The following is a 15,186-nucleotide window of genomic DNA, read 5'->3' on the forward strand; positions in this document are numbered from 1 at the left end:
ATTGACTCCAAATGTTTCTTGTACCACTCGTACATTAACATTTGCACTGTATCTCGGAGGGCTATGAACAAAGCTTTTGAGCACATAGAAGAATGTGATACCAAATCCACTCACTTTTCATTTTATATCATGAAGTTCTAAAAGGATTTAACCAGTGTTCTTTTTTCCCCAAAAATTCCTCCGCAATGGTTACATTGACATCCCAGGCAGGACTAAGAAGAAACTACAACTTGCTAAGATCACCAAGCTGTCTTCACGCAAAACCCACGAAACTACAATAAAAATACAATTCTCATACAAGCTTGCTCCTTGTCACCAAATCTACAGAGGCATAGGCATATGAGGCTGTGTTTATACATTGCAGCTGCAAAACTACCACCGTTGGATTCCGAGATTAAATACCTGAATTTGTAGGTCCAGAACTGGATATTTTCCCAAGAGTTGTATAAGGGCAGTCATTCTCTGCCTACTGATCAGAATCTGAACCTGGATCCTCACGCATATCGTACTCAACCACAAGACCAAGGTTGTCGACAAATTTGTGATATACAAGACACCCTCCACACTGTTCAAGTTATGCTGTGAGTGCATACATTGTATATATGATCACTAGAATACAATCACTAAGCCAGTATTGCAAAGGTTGTTATATGTATGGATAGATGGATGGTGGTCACAGAGTTGCATCTTTAACTAAAATGAACTTTGATTGTTCGGAGCAAAAACAAATGAACTAGAAAGACAAGTAATGATTATGGATCAAAGGTTGTCTAACCGATGCACCAGTTGTAATGCAGAAAACTCTTGGGATATATTACAATAGCTACCAAAGCCTTTACCCCATTGGAACTTCTCATAGGGTAATAGATGTAGAGAAATAACATTTACAATCACGTTGGTCAAATACATGAATCTTATCCCCCACAAAACTCTATCGGATGCTATATCACAATAGATAAATTCTTTTAATTATATTAACTAGTCTTTTGTAAAGGACACGAGTTGATTAAAGGTGTACCAGATAGGGTAAGATTAGATAAGAACTTCAATATACCAATAGAAGCTAGATAAATAGCATTACCAACAGAAATTACTTTCAGAAAACATTCATATCCTTGCAACAAGAAAATATAAATCCTTTTCTCTCAAGCTAGATGGATCAGCATAGTTGTTGTACATACCTGTAAAAATATTGTTCCTTTTTCATATGCAACTCTATTGATGAGCCTCCTAGTTCTTTCACCACATGAGTCACATGTGAATTCCACCAGCAAATTTCTCCTAGGAAGTTTTATTTCCTTGAGGAAATATGTCAGTAGTGGTGACAATGAAAACAGAATAATGAACTGAATTGCAGTAGTTCAGTTGCCAATCAAACATGAAAGGATTTATGAAACCTCATATCGGTTCTATATGCTGAACTAGCGCATTGAACACAAACAACAAAGTCCATTTGCATGCGCTCCACAATAGAGATGTCACATCATTTCAATAAAAAAGCAAATCTATTGATGCAATGTTCAATTTGAGAGTTTGTCGGGCACTCAAAGGTTTCGATGAGGAATTGTCCCTAGCCATTTAAAAATTTTAAGAACTAGTTGAAGCACATTAAAGCTACTAGTGGAATGTAGAGTTGCCTAACACAGATCTAAAAGCAGGAAAATATTGTATCCAGGAACATTATAATAACAAGAAAATTTTGTGACGCACTCTCTAAGGTTTATAAGAGCATTGCTACTAGTGATCCGTATTGCCAAAACTGAATTAGTATTTTATCACCTATGAATGCAATTGGACCATCTGATGTATCAGGTGTCATTTGCTAATCCAATTTAAAGAAGCAGACCTAGGAACCAATGACTATTTGCATATTGATTTATCATTTCTTTATTTATCCCTTCTAAACCTAGAAACATAATTCTCTGCTGTGAATGCTCGACCCTCCTCAAAAAGTTACTGAAAGTTTAAAACCACCTTCTGAGTAGTGCTCGGTATTCTATGTTTTTCACTAGACCATGCGACGAACCTATTCACAATTATTTGGTGTCAGCTTCATAAATATTACAGCTGTATATCAATGTGAATCTCACAGATCTGCAACAGTAACAATCACTTAGTCCACCTCCTACTCCTAGAGTAAAGGTACAAAAATAACAAGTCCTATATCTCGACATTTAGGATTAACCATGTGGACATTATCCCTCAATTCTATGCGACAACACTATTGTCAACATTGCTCAGATATGTATAACTTAGGTTTTAAAGTTATATTTGGCATGCCTCTTCCCTTCACATCTTTAATTACTTTGCATATCTGACTATGGAATTTGGTAATCTTATATGTTGATATCATCTTGAAGGGGAGTCTTAGCGTAACGGTAAAGTTGTTGCTATGTGATCTAGAGGTCACGAGTTCGAGTCTCGAAAACAACCACTTGTAAAGCAGGGTAAGACTGCGTACAATAGATTCTTTTTCGAGACCTCACATTGGTAAAAACTTTGTGCACTGGGCTGATCTTTATATATTGATATCATCTTAATATACTAAACATCACCGATATTAATAATTATATATCTCCATAACCAAACATTTCACCTCCTACAATTCCCATATTGGTGTGGCTTGCCTGTTAGTAATGTAGAGATATAGGAATTATATAAATCGTTTCCTAGTTAAGGGCATCACTATAGAAAATTTATCTTGCAGAATACAAGACTCAATAGTTTTCAATAAGTATCTGCACATTTCCTCTTGTTGCAAGGAGACTTTCCCCTTTCTTAGAGATGTAGACTCTCCAAATGGTCGTGATGGAGGTTGTGAATCACTTCAATGAAGATGAAGACAAAGTGTTGTGAGTAGGATAAAGCTGAGAGTGGTGCACCAGGGATGAAAGCAGAGCACGTTGGGAGAAAAGTTCTGAGGATTGATGATGCAACTGAGAAGATTTCTCAGTACTACCTTGCGAATCAGTAGAGTAATCAGTATTTCATGCGACATCCGGTAATCATCAGTGTTCACTTGAGTTCTGGTTAATTTCTTCTTGCGACATGTGTTTAACCATAAATTGCTAGGGTTTCGATGGTTCTTCTGACACAGCCGTTAGGGTTCATCTTGATTAATTGGGCACCACCAATCCATCAACTTGTCCCACAAACTTTACATTATATTTCTTCTCAATCTTCTTCTTACTCAATCAAGCTATTTGCAAGTACGAGGTAGGCAATACAGATGATAAGAACAACCCACTGAGCTCGGGAAGACGAAATTAGGGGCGGAGCCTACCTGAGGCGAGGAAGAACCAGGAAGGGACTCGGAGGCAGCAGCATCGCCCGTGGCGCAGGAAAGGATGAAGATGCGGGAATTAGGGCGGTGAAGCCGGATTTGGCGGCAGGCGAGGGCAGAGTGCTGCACCCGTAGCCGGTGGACACGGTGGCTTTGGCGCGGCGCCTGCAATCCAATAGGAGCGCGGCGGCCGAGTTGAGCCGGAATGAGAAAAGGACGCGCCGGAGCGTACGCAACGGGAGCGGCGGCGGCCATGAATTCGTCGGGAGGCGAGGCGATGAAGAAGACCACTAGTATTTATACATCCGAGAAATTTTCAATTTCCATCCCTGGAATTTGTCCATTTTCATTTCACCATATACATTTTGGAAAATTATAATTTCATCCAATTTATGAAATGATAACATTTTACATTTTGCTTTAGGGATTAAAATTTTTGTTTGGATAATATAGACATTCAATTTTTACTATTTGATTCAATGAATTATATGATGTATCTAATTTACACCAATTAATATTAGAGTAGACAATTTAATTTTATATTTCACTCATTAAATAAATTTAGAAAGTGATGTGACTCTGATATAAAACGCTCTCAATATCACTAGTTGTTTAATAATCATATACATAAACTAGAAGATGAATTTTAAACTCTTTGGAAAAAATACCCTATTTTTTATCAATCACACTGGCAAAAATAAATTTTATTACGATAAAGTCTGTCCCATCTTTTACCATCTTATTAGCAGGACAAAATTAATGTTTTATTTATTCAAGAGTAAGGAAAAATAAATAAATAAAGAAATTTAAATTTGAATTTTGGCACATGCACATCAACTTCTACAAAACAAAGGTTTCAATCTAAACACCTTGCCATTTCCACAAACCCTTATCTGCATAGTTATGTAATGACTTGAAAACATTAGGAAGTTACATTGAATCCTTACTGAAAAAGAGCACCGCCTTCAAGAATTTATCGTATCTGAACAATGAAGACAATATTCAGAAACAGAATGGCAAAACTTTTGCACCTAACTTGTAGGGCTCATCTGAAGCAGCTTCTCAGCTTGTTCAGGGAAGAATGTGACAAAAAGAAAGGCACCTGCATTTGAATATACTACTGTTCATAGGGGGAAAAAACAGGAAGATATTAAATTTTCTTCTTCTTTTTTAGAGAATTTGTAGCTTACAAATTAGCACAGTCCCAAGAACTGCAGAAACCTTCCCTTGGATGGTTACAAGACCAGCCTTGCCTGCATTTTGCAGCTCAGTGGAACCAACAGATTCAAAGGTTCCTACAATTATGTGAGCACAGTAATCAGAAGCAAATTAAACTTTGTTTCTGAAGTTTTAGATGAGTCTAGCAGTGTAAACCAGTCAACCCAAGTTAGGCTAGTTGTGTTCCAAGCTTGTTTATTGAAAATCTTATCCAGTTTGAGTCAAATTCAAGTTTGTTCATAAACATTTTCATGAAAGATGTTCTAAGGGATTATTCTTTCGGAGATTCGATCTATGTTCTCATTTGATAATCTATCACTTAAGTACAAACTCGACTGTGTCCATGGAGATTATTTATAAAGATTATTGATGAACGTTAACGAATCGAGCTTGTTAGGATTCAAATTTATTGAAATGAGTCAGAGAGAAAAATTAGAACCTGGTTTTAGTGACTGAAGACCAGATGTGAGACATGCAATATTCTCATAGCCTTCCTCATCTAGTGTGCTGGCTGCTCCTGCTGACCTTCAATGAAACCAACAAGGTTAAAAGCTTGAACAGTGTTTTCTTATAAACTTTGTTCTTTTCCTTTCCTATCAATTCAGATTTAGATTGTAATTTCTTGAGTTAAAGAATCATCTCCACTCTGATTCAGAAACCAGTGACTCATCTGACATGAAATTACAAAAATTCCCACTGTTGAGAACTAAATATCTTCAAATTCTGGCTGAGCTTGCAATTTGAAACATATCTTCATATAGCATCAAACCTTAAGTTTTAGCACTGGTTCTGAAAGTTTTCAAGACTAACCTCAATCCTTCCTGGCAGACCACCAACAGTTTACTATCCTCCGGAAGCTGTTTCTTTACCGATCGAACGAAGTCCGGGTTCGGTTTGGTGAATGCGAGTCCGAAGAACAAGCCGGAGAAATTGTTGTGCACTTGCCTCTTTATAATGGTGCCTAATGGTAAAACAAGAGCAACAAAGCTTAAGTAAAAGCTAAATCATGAATGATAAAATGATAAGGTTTAACATGAAATAACAAGGGTATTTTACTTAGATTTTACACATTATGAAGAGTAAAACATAAATGTTAAACTATATGAGTTAAAATGAAAAAAAAATACTAGAAAAAAAAACCCTGAGATAAAATAAATTTATATTATTATTTTAACATTTCATATAATTTTAAGTGAAAATGAAAATAATTCTTTTAATCAAAGGCACTCATTAAGGATGATAATGGATTGGAGTTCATATCTTCCGCCGTCATCCTCATTTATTATAATTATGTTAATTTTCATTGGATATTTAACTTTAACTCTCGTATTCATTGGAGAATTAGATATCCATCCCTATCTCCATTCCCATAAAAAAATAAAATATTCTCTATATTAATACTTTTTTTTATTTAATCTAATTATCATCATTCAATAAAAATATATTATAATTAAAATCAAAAAATATATAATTCAATAAAAATAAAATAAAAATTAGAAGTAAAAAAAGAAAAGATCAAATTTTATTTAATGGGTCGTTGATGAAATGAAAGAAAAAAATAATGATATATATATATATATTATTTAATTGAATATTCGAGTCTGATACGAGTAATTCTATTAAATTCGTTTATTAAAAAAATTTTCATACTCAATTATTTAATCAGATTTAAAAAAATACTTCTATACCCTCCTTCATTTGGATAAAATATCCTGTTTCGGAATAATTGTCATCCACTCATTTTATTTTTTTCATCCTTAAAATATTTTTATTTAAAAAACATTTTAAGCAATTTTAATCCAAATAATATCGATCAAAATTACTTAAAATAATTTAATTTAATTAAAATTATTGGTTAAAATTATTATAATAATATTTTACCCTTTTAATATATATATATATATATATTATTTACAATGTGGATAATGTAAATAAGGTCTTTTAGTTTTTGCCCTATAGTTTTACTATCATCATTTCCTCTCGCATTTTTATGCCTACGGCTGCAGAAAGATATCTATGCAACCAGAAAATGAAGTCGAGACGGGAGATGAATTGGGCGAATTGGGAAAGAAAAAAAGAAGCGGCAGAGCCGATTAGGGCACCACGTACCGAGGTCGTTGTCCTTGTTCTCGATGAAGAGCGGGACGTGGTAGCAGGAGCCGGCTATGTGCGCCCTCTCGTACTGGATCCGGTCGCGGACATCCAGAATCTTGAACCCTTCCTCGCTCACGAGCTTCTTGGCCTCGTCGCCGTTCACGAACCTCACTTCGCCTCTCACCGCCGCCGGCGTCCTCTTGCGGTGTTGCAAAAATCCGAACCTACCGGATTGAATCATTCACAGATGAGAAAGAGGTAGATCGATTCTGCTGCTTGATGAATCCGGAAGAATGGAACAGGGGTTGATCGGAGTACCTGGGAGTCGAAGTGACGGAGAATTCAAGAACAGCCATTTCTTCGCTTTGCTGCTGGAGCAGATGGATCGAGGGCGGGGGGTGCGGCTCACGTGATCTCCGAGACGGGACGGGGTGGATCAAGAGGGCGAGGTGTGGGCTGCGGGGCCGCATAATCCACCTGCCCAATCACCTCCTGCCACGTCGGATGCTCGGATACGGTTTGGGTCTCATATTTTTTTTCACCGCTATATTAAAAGGGTAAAAATGAAAAAACATATTCTTTATTATCATTTTCATAAAAAACCACCGTAAAATGATTTTTATCATACAAATATTTTTATTTTAATATTTTCTAACAATGTACAAGGAGTAAAATTATTGCAATTTACTCAAAATTACTACTCATAAATTATTATTATATTAAAATATTTATTTATTGATCACAATTTAACAATTTAGTCTATAGCTATTACAACTTATAGTAATTATTAATGATAATTATTAGAACGATTATATAGGAGTTTTGATATAAATATTATAATAATTTTTAAGTGATTTTGATTAAATTGGAATGATTTTAATCAAATTTAAGTAATTTTGATTAAATTATTAAAAATTATTTTGATATAGTAGTGTTTTATGTGTAGTAATTTTTTTTTGTAAGTTGAGATAATTTTTTTAATATATTGTAATAGTTAATGACATAATAATGTCCTTGTAAGTGTGGTGTCGTATTTTAAAAAATAAATAAGATTATTAGAGTTTGAATCTTAAGTAAGAATAAGAATAAATATCTAATTAGAATTTTTTATTAATCTACATTTTTAATTTTTATAATTCGATTAATTTTAGAGGTAAATGATTCTATTTTATAAATCGATTATTAGATAAATCAAAAAATAGATTCGTTGTTCGATGATTCAACAACATAAGTAGTTCAAGTATTATACTTGTCCTGAAGACATAATTGAGTTGGTTATGACGGAGCAGAATTGTTGAAGTAGACAAAGATCGAATCTTAGTGAAGTCGAGGTAATATTCTCTTCTGTTGTGATCAATTATAAGTTTCTCAATTTACCTATTCATAGATGGTCATAGAGTTGATTGTGTGGGATCACTGGGATGACAAATTCTACTTTTTGTTAAAGTATCACACTTTATTATGGAGCAGAGTTGCTAAGTGGAATATCGAATCTCAGTGAAGTCGAGACAATATTCTCCTCCGTCGTGATCAATTATAACTTTCTTGATTTATCTCTTCATAGATAGTTATGCACCGTAATCCTGGGATGAAGAATTATACTTTTTGCTAAAGTATCACTCTTTAATTTAATTGGGGTTACTTGACAAACGACATCGCAACAAAAGGACAAAATGATAGCGACGATTTACAAAAATTGAAATTTGTCACATTATCGATAATTTTGTTTCTTGAACAGAGTTAGTAGTAGTGAAGTAAAATTGTAAATGTCTAATTTTCGAGGGGCTTCTTGTCAAAACAGATAAATCCGGATTCCGGTCGGATATTTTTATCGAGGAGAAATTTGTCGGCCCACTTTTGCCACAAAAAACCACCAAAAAAAAAAAAAAAAAAAGACGCGCTTTGCTTCTTCGTCTTCCCTTTTGCTCTCCCATCTCCTTCTCGATCTCATGTCGTTGTTATCTCAGATCTGAAGAGCTCTCGCCTCAAAATCCGCCTCGGGTTCCTTCTCTGTGCTCGGAACCTGTCCTTGCCTGCCTGGGGCAGCCTTGATCTTAGGGAGCGGCGCCCCCGCGCCTTTTGATCCTTCCAGTTGAGATCCGCAGGCGATCAGGACTGGAGATCTATTCTAATCGAGCTGCTTCTGGAAGATTACTTCTGGGACTTGAATAAGAAGGTGGTTATTATACTCAAAGAGTCTCCTTGCTTTTCACCAGGAAAAGTAGTATTTTGTTCGTTTATTTAACATTGTCCCGGATTAGATGCTTCGTCCTCATTGAGATCTCTTGTTTTTAGTAAAGAGGCAGGGAAAAATTTTTCCTCAAGAATTGATTAAAGATCCAAGAGTAGTCTTATAAGTTGCGATCCTGTTGAGCTTAAGATCCAGTGGGAGATCCTACTTCAAAATAGTTTCTGAGTTTCGATCGTTAGAATCTAGGGGAACAAGGTATTTGCTCTTCGCCGATTGCTGAAAAACCTTTTCTTTTTTCAGTTTCTATTTTTTCCCCCTGTATCGTAGTTTCTGTGAGGTGGTGGTTTGCCTTGTTTTGAGGAAAACAGTGATCAATAGTGTATTGGGAGATGAATGCCTTGTTCATGCACTAGTAGAGTCAAGTAGGCAATTTCAACTTTCAAGTCTCACCTTCCTGGGGTTACCACTTGCCTTTGTCAATCATGTGGAAATTGAAGCAATTCATGCCAAAGGAGACAAATGGCTTAGAAGGCCGCATGATTGAGGTTGGTAATGCAAGGATACAAGTCCGCAATGTAATTGCGGAAGGAGGCTTCTCTTGCGTTTACCTAGCTCGTGATGTTGTGAACCTCACCAAGCAATATGCTCTCAAGCACATGATCTGTCAAGACGAGGAGTCACTCAATTTAGCAAAAAAAGAGATATCTGTGATGAAGACGCTAAAAGGACATCCAAATGTGGTTGCACTAGTTGCACATGCTATCTTTGACATGGGCCGGGTGAATGAGGTGTTTCTTGTGATGGATTTCTGTGAGAAGTCACTGCCCACAGTGTTGGAGAACAGAGGAGCTGGCTACTATGAGGAGAAGCAAATCCTTCTGATATTCCGGGATGTATGCAATGCTGTCTTTGCCTTGCATTCTCAGATGCCACCTATTGCTCATAGGTAAGACAACATGGAATTCTTATGTTCATTAACTGCTAGTGATTTCCGCTTGAATCTAGTGTGATTTTGCCAGCCATTGCTCAATTTGCACTTTTAAGTTTATGAATTATTAGTTCATCATTGAATTGATGAGTTTAATATAATAACATTAATTGAAATCTTGGTTTACAAGAATTCTGTTCAAGTGAGAGTTAAAATATATTTAGGTTTTTTCTTCCTGATTTTGGTATCATCATTCACTCTTTCTCTTTTTCACTACCAGAGATATAAAAGCTGAAAATGTTCTGCTTGGAGCAGATGGAGCTTGGAAGTTGTGTGACTTTGGCAGCACCTCAACAAATCACAAGTGCTTTGACAGGCCAGAGGAGATGGGTATTGAAGAAGACAATATACGGAAGTACACTACTCCAGCTTATAGAGCACCGGAGGTAATCTATGGATGTTATTGCTACAATTCTAACTATTCTCTAGCGTGTTTGTTTTTTCCTGTAAACTTGTATTATTTTCCTGCATTTTTATTCTTGCATATACGAGATCTACTTATTGTTATCACAAAAGTCTTCTTTGTTTTTGTTCTTGGAGAAGTACTAATTTCCCTGCATTGTTGTTCTTGCAGATGTGGGATCTGTACAGAAAGGAAGTTATCAGTGAGAAAGTAGATATTTGGGTATGTGACCCAACACAATCAACCTTTTTTACTTTCTTAAATTTCACTGTTGGTGAGACTTAATGCTACAATATCGCCAAGGTGCATCGTCATTATCATGTAATAATGTTACAAGTAACAAAAAGTATATTTAAATTTGAAAGATATTTTATATGCATTTCCATGTCTTCCTTGCAGATGTTAGAGCTGAAATTGTTTCTGATTTTGCAGGCACTGGGATGCCTTTTGTACAGAATCTGCTATTTCAAATCTGCATTTGATGGCGAATCAAAACTTCAGATTCTTAATGGAAATTATAGGATCCCTGAATTACCAAAGTATAGGAGCTCTATCACAAAACTTATTCAGGATATGCTTCAAGCACCTCCAGATTCCAGGCCTGACATAACTCAGGTAAGGACATTGATTTTTGGTCTATTATCTCTATTGTATATATGTTGATCTTCTATTAAACTGACTCTTATTCCCTGGTTGAATCATTTTCCGACGGTAGGTGTGGTTCAGGGTGAATGAACTATTGCCTGTGGAGTTGCAGAAGGATTTACCTGATAGCTCAACGGTAGCAACGCAGTCTAGCTCATCAGGTTCACAAGACAATGGTAAGATTTATATTTGAGAAGCAATGCAAATATGGTTCTTGCTATATCAATCCTAATATATTAAAATGTTTATTTAATTTTCCTATTGACGATTAGTAATCTTAAATACTATAGAACAAGCATTTGCACAGTCTAACAATTCAATATGGTTGGCAGCTCAAAGGAAGACTCATTTGATGCCCCGTCGAAGCCCTCCTCCACCACCTAAAGAACTTGCACAAAATGTCTCATCCATGGACACTGAAAATTCCAGACCTACCCAGAGCAGAAACGGGAATCCTTTGGGTACATTTTGGTCCACCCAATATTCTCAGGATTCAGTCAGTTCAGGTGCGACGGGGGACAAGGGGCCTGTGTTTGATGAAGAGCCTATCCACCAACCAAAGCCGAAGCGCAATCTAGCAAACAATTCCAGGGATCAACAAACTGTAAGTCCACCTAGGCACTCTGTCAAGAGTTACGAAGCTGGTTCGAGTGAGGATTTTGAAATAAGATTTTCTCCAAATGGATCTGAATATGGTCTGGAAAAAAGTAAACCATCCAATTCTCAAAGTAAAGCTGTCTTCCAAGACCAGGCATTCAATGCATTTGTGGCAGAGTTTGATACGAACAAGTTCAACTCCAGCAATGCTGTTGTTGGTGCAAGCGATAAGCATGGATCAAAGGTGGAGGACCTGGAATCAGAGTTGAGTAGGCTGAAGCAGGAGCTGAAGCAAGTTAACTTGGAGAAGCAAGAAATGACTGCTAAATATGAGAAATTGACTGCCATCTGCCGTTCTCAGCGGCAAGAGATCCAGGAGCTCAAGCGAACTATCGCTGCCGCAAGCTCCTCTTCTGCAATCAAAGAGCCTATATCTCAGACATCTCCTGGAAGCTCACATGCAGATACTCCGGTATTATTTTCCTTGTACCATGCTATTTTCTTTATAAAAAAGACATCATTACTCCAAAGCTGCGAAGTAAATCAAGATTCTTTCAATATGATTAATGAATTTTGCAGCCTAAGGAGAAGATAGAGGGAAACTTGCATGAACTCCAGCAAGCTGCATTTCCAAATAGTCCTGCCACGCCTAGTTCGGATCCCACTCACTGGTCTGCTTTTGGTGAGGGGAAAGTCCAGACTACGCCCAAGAACATCCATCCAAAATCAGTTAGGATGATTCGAGGAAGCAACAACAACAGTAACATTACAAAGCAGCCCGGTGCGGGTTCTACCGGTGAGCCCTGGGGCTTCAATCAGAGCAATTTCAAGGTAGATTCTTTTACCTCCGAAGTGCCAAAAGCATCAGGAGGCAACACTTCGCAGCGGTTCAACGGTTCTGGTGGAACGAAATCGACAGAGACAAACCAGCCTTCTGGATGGACTGGCTTCTAGAATTCAGTCGAGCTACTAAATGTTGCTTGTTGACTATAAGTAAAGCTTGTAATCTTGAGGTGAGGTTCACAATTTCATCCTTTTATCATTCATGGGGGGAGAAGAGAGAGGTCCAATTCAGATATCAACAACAGTCTGTAACTACTGCAATAGTTCTATATTATAAGATTTGCTCTTTCTCAAGTACAGACACAAACATTTCAGTGGCCATGATTTCCCCTTGTGATCATTTACCCAATTCAAGTAATTACATACTAAGTTTTTATATATGCTGTTTCTTTTTTGTGATTTTTTCTTCTCTTTGTCATGCTCCATTCAAGTAATTGGTCTAACAAAAAAAAAAATAAAAAATCTTAACTCGAGCAGTTTGTAAATGTCATACTGGTGTTAGCATTGTTTTACAGGTAAATGAGCATGTTATTTTTTAATTCAGGTATTTAATTTTTATAATTTGATTAATTTTAAAGATGATCAATTCGGTTTCACGATTTTTTTTTAGATTTAGAAGTTAAAATATAATATTTAAGTTAAAAGAAATAAAAATTAAAAAAAAAATAATATCTCTATTAGATTTCACTCCTTCAGAACAAATAACTATTCCCGATCAATCTCACATGACAAATCATGAATGAAACTGCGAGGTGCCAACCTTCACTAAATTATGACTTCCTCATGATGTCTCTTGAAGACTTCGAGAACCCTCTTATGTAAAGTCACATATGATATTAGGGTTAGCGTTGTTCAAACACTAGTATATAATTTTGGGTAAAAATCGGATAAGTGTTCATCATTTATAAAATCGTCAAATGGATATCGCATTTTCAATTAAAGTCAAATGGATACCTCTTCAATGATTTTATCCTAAAAATTTCTTTTAACCTAATATTATTGTAGCAGCTACTTTTCAATTAAAGTCAAATGGATACCTCTTCAATGATTTTATCCTAAAAATTTCTTTTAACCTAATATTATTGTAGCAGCTACCGATAATTACTAGAATGTATAGAAGCTACCGAGTAGCTGTTATAGTTTGTAAAAGTTATCCGTAGTTGCTACTAATGATTTAGGATGAGTTTAAAGTTTAGGATTTAAAATTTATATCATGTAAAAATTACTCAGTAGTTGCTACAACTTATAGAAACTACTTAGTAGTTGCTACTAACTTGTTTAGCATGAGTTTAAAGTTTACATCGTGTAGAAGCTACTTACTAGCTGTTATAACGTGCAGAAGCTATCCAGTAATTGCTACAAAGTATTTAGGGTGATTTTAAGATTTATGATTTAGAGTCTCTGAACAATATTATATTAAAATACTATCTATCAATTTGGTCAAAATTATTTAAGCTTCATCAAAATCATTTTAAAACAATGGTATAAACTATTATGTAGCTACTACAATCCTAAACCCTAAACCTAAACTCATCATAAATACATTGTAATAGCTATTGGGTAGCTTTTATACGTTGTAACAGTTATTCAATAGCTTCTATCCAATATAAATTCTAAACTTATCCTAAATACTTTGTAACAATTATCGAGTAACTTTTACTCGTTGTAGTAACTATTACTACAACAATACTAGGTCAAGAGATATTTTCGAAATAAAATCATCCATGTAGTGCCATTTTTTTTTGTTTTGAAAAAGAACATCCTTTTAATGTTTCTCTTAAAGCACTCTTTGATTTTTATTCAATAATTTTAATATAATTGTAAACAAATAAAAAAGTCTAGAATGTAGTATCAATTTAAATAATATTTAATATAAAAAGATCAATATAGACTCTAATGTAATTTAAAAGCATTAATATGTGACAATAGTTAATCATTAAAGAATTCATATGAAATTTACCTTGTAAAAGATAATTTAGTACTTCCACACCAATCGATCCCCGGAAGAACCGGTCAACAAATTAACCCCCACCAAACATTTTACCCCTCAACCCTTCTATTTAAGGGCACCCTCCCTAATTATCTCAATTATCTCTAATTGTTTCCTTAATCTCAGTCTTATATTAAAGTCAAATAAATTTAAGGCAACTAATTAAATCAATACCGTCAGCCATGATGACGTCCAGACAGCTCGTCGCCGCCGCCGCCGCCCTGGTCCTCGCCGCCGCCCTAGCGCCCTCCGGCGCCGCCTCCTCGCAGTCCCTGACCAGCTACTGCGAGAGCGTCACGGTGCCGCAGCTCTGCAACAACGTCATAAGCAAGTCGGGCGCCACCACGCTGGGCGAGCTCACCAAGGCCGCCATCCTGGAGGCCGCGAGCACCGCGCAGTCGGCGCACGACACGGTGGTGAGCGTCCAGGCGACGCACAGCGTCGAGGACCAGCTGAAGCACAACCTCGGCGTCTGCGCGCAGGCCTTCGTCGCCGCGGCGGCGAGCCTGAAGGAGGCCGCGCAGAAGCACGAGGCGCTGGGGGCGACGCCGCAGCACCACGAGGCCACCTCCAGCATCTCCCAGGCCATCGTCGAAGTCGGCAAGTGCAACGACGCCTTCAGCGAGAACCCCGGCCTGGTCTCGCCGGTGGCCGACGTCACCAGCATCCTCAAGAAGCTCATCAGCAACAGCCTCGCCTTGTCGGTGGACTTCGAGGTCAGGAACGGCTCCTACTGATCGGCGATTCCACCGATCGATCTCCTCTACGAGGATCGAAATCTGTTTCGCGAAGAAGAAACGCTAAATTGTTTCAATTTTTTTTCCATTATTTATTTATTCTAAAATATAAAATAAAATCCTGGAGGTTCAGTAATCACACTGTTCCTTCTATGTAAGTTTAATTATGAATTTATGTTTTTTAATTATGCAAAAAT

General features: G+C 36.7%; 4 protein-coding genes across 5 annotated transcripts; 2 read left to right on the forward strand and 2 right to left on the reverse strand.

The window, feature by feature from the left end:
* Positions 1–86: 86 nt before the first annotated feature.
* LOC141816779 (uncharacterized) lies at positions 87–3,538 on the reverse strand. 2 transcript variants are annotated; one of them, XR_012600741.1, is made up of 4 exons: positions 3,284–3,538; positions 1,182–1,298; positions 403–565; positions 87–321 (listed from the first exon to the last, which is right to left on the reverse strand). XR_012600741.1 is itself a non-coding variant. In XM_074704514.1 (3 exons), exons 1-3 carry the CDS (start codon positions 3,536–3,538, stop codon positions 467–469), a joined length of 471 nt encoding a protein of 156 aa, XP_074560615.1. In that variant the 3' UTR covers positions 89–466. The 2 variants fall into 2 exon arrangements, 1 of the variants encoding a protein (XP_074560615.1); XM_074704514.1 differs by having other exon boundaries at positions 89–565.
* A 556-nt stretch (positions 3,539–4,094) lies between these two features.
* Positions 4,095–6,991, reverse strand: LOC141816778 (rhodanese-like domain-containing protein 9, chloroplastic). Its single transcript, XM_074704513.1, has 6 exons — positions 6,914–6,991; positions 6,611–6,819; positions 5,312–5,462; positions 4,941–5,026; positions 4,474–4,578; positions 4,095–4,385 (listed from the first exon to the last, which is right to left on the reverse strand). The coding sequence occupies exons 1-6, from the start codon at positions 6,949–6,951 to the stop codon at positions 4,315–4,317; spliced, it is 660 nt and encodes a 219-aa protein (XP_074560614.1). The 5' UTR covers positions 6,952–6,991; the 3' UTR covers positions 4,095–4,314.
* Positions 6,992–8,480: 1,489 nt separating this feature from the next.
* Positions 8,481–12,640, forward strand: LOC141816776 (uncharacterized). The gene is made up of 7 exons (XM_074704511.1): positions 8,481–9,732; positions 9,995–10,160; positions 10,349–10,399; positions 10,610–10,792; positions 10,893–10,998; positions 11,155–11,891; positions 11,999–12,640. The coding sequence occupies exons 1-7, from the start codon at positions 9,269–9,271 to the stop codon at positions 12,371–12,373; spliced, it is 2,082 nt and encodes a 693-aa protein (XP_074560612.1). The 5' UTR covers positions 8,481–9,268; the 3' UTR covers positions 12,374–12,640.
* Positions 12,641–14,437: 1,797 nt separating this feature from the next.
* LOC141816772 (uncharacterized) lies at positions 14,438–14,989 on the forward strand. The gene has a single exon (XM_074704503.1). It carries the CDS (start codon positions 14,438–14,440, stop codon positions 14,987–14,989), a length of 552 nt encoding a protein of 183 aa, XP_074560604.1.
* Positions 14,990–15,186: the final 197 nt, after the last annotated feature.

Source organism: Curcuma longa, unplaced genomic scaffold (assembly GCF_044706935.1).
Source record: "Curcuma longa cultivar G26 ecotype Majalengka, Jawa Barat unplaced genomic scaffold, ITB_CL_G26_1.1 contig_18129, whole genome shotgun sequence".
In the NCBI taxonomy this organism is placed as follows: Eukaryota; Viridiplantae; Streptophyta; class Magnoliopsida; order Zingiberales; family Zingiberaceae; genus Curcuma; species Curcuma longa.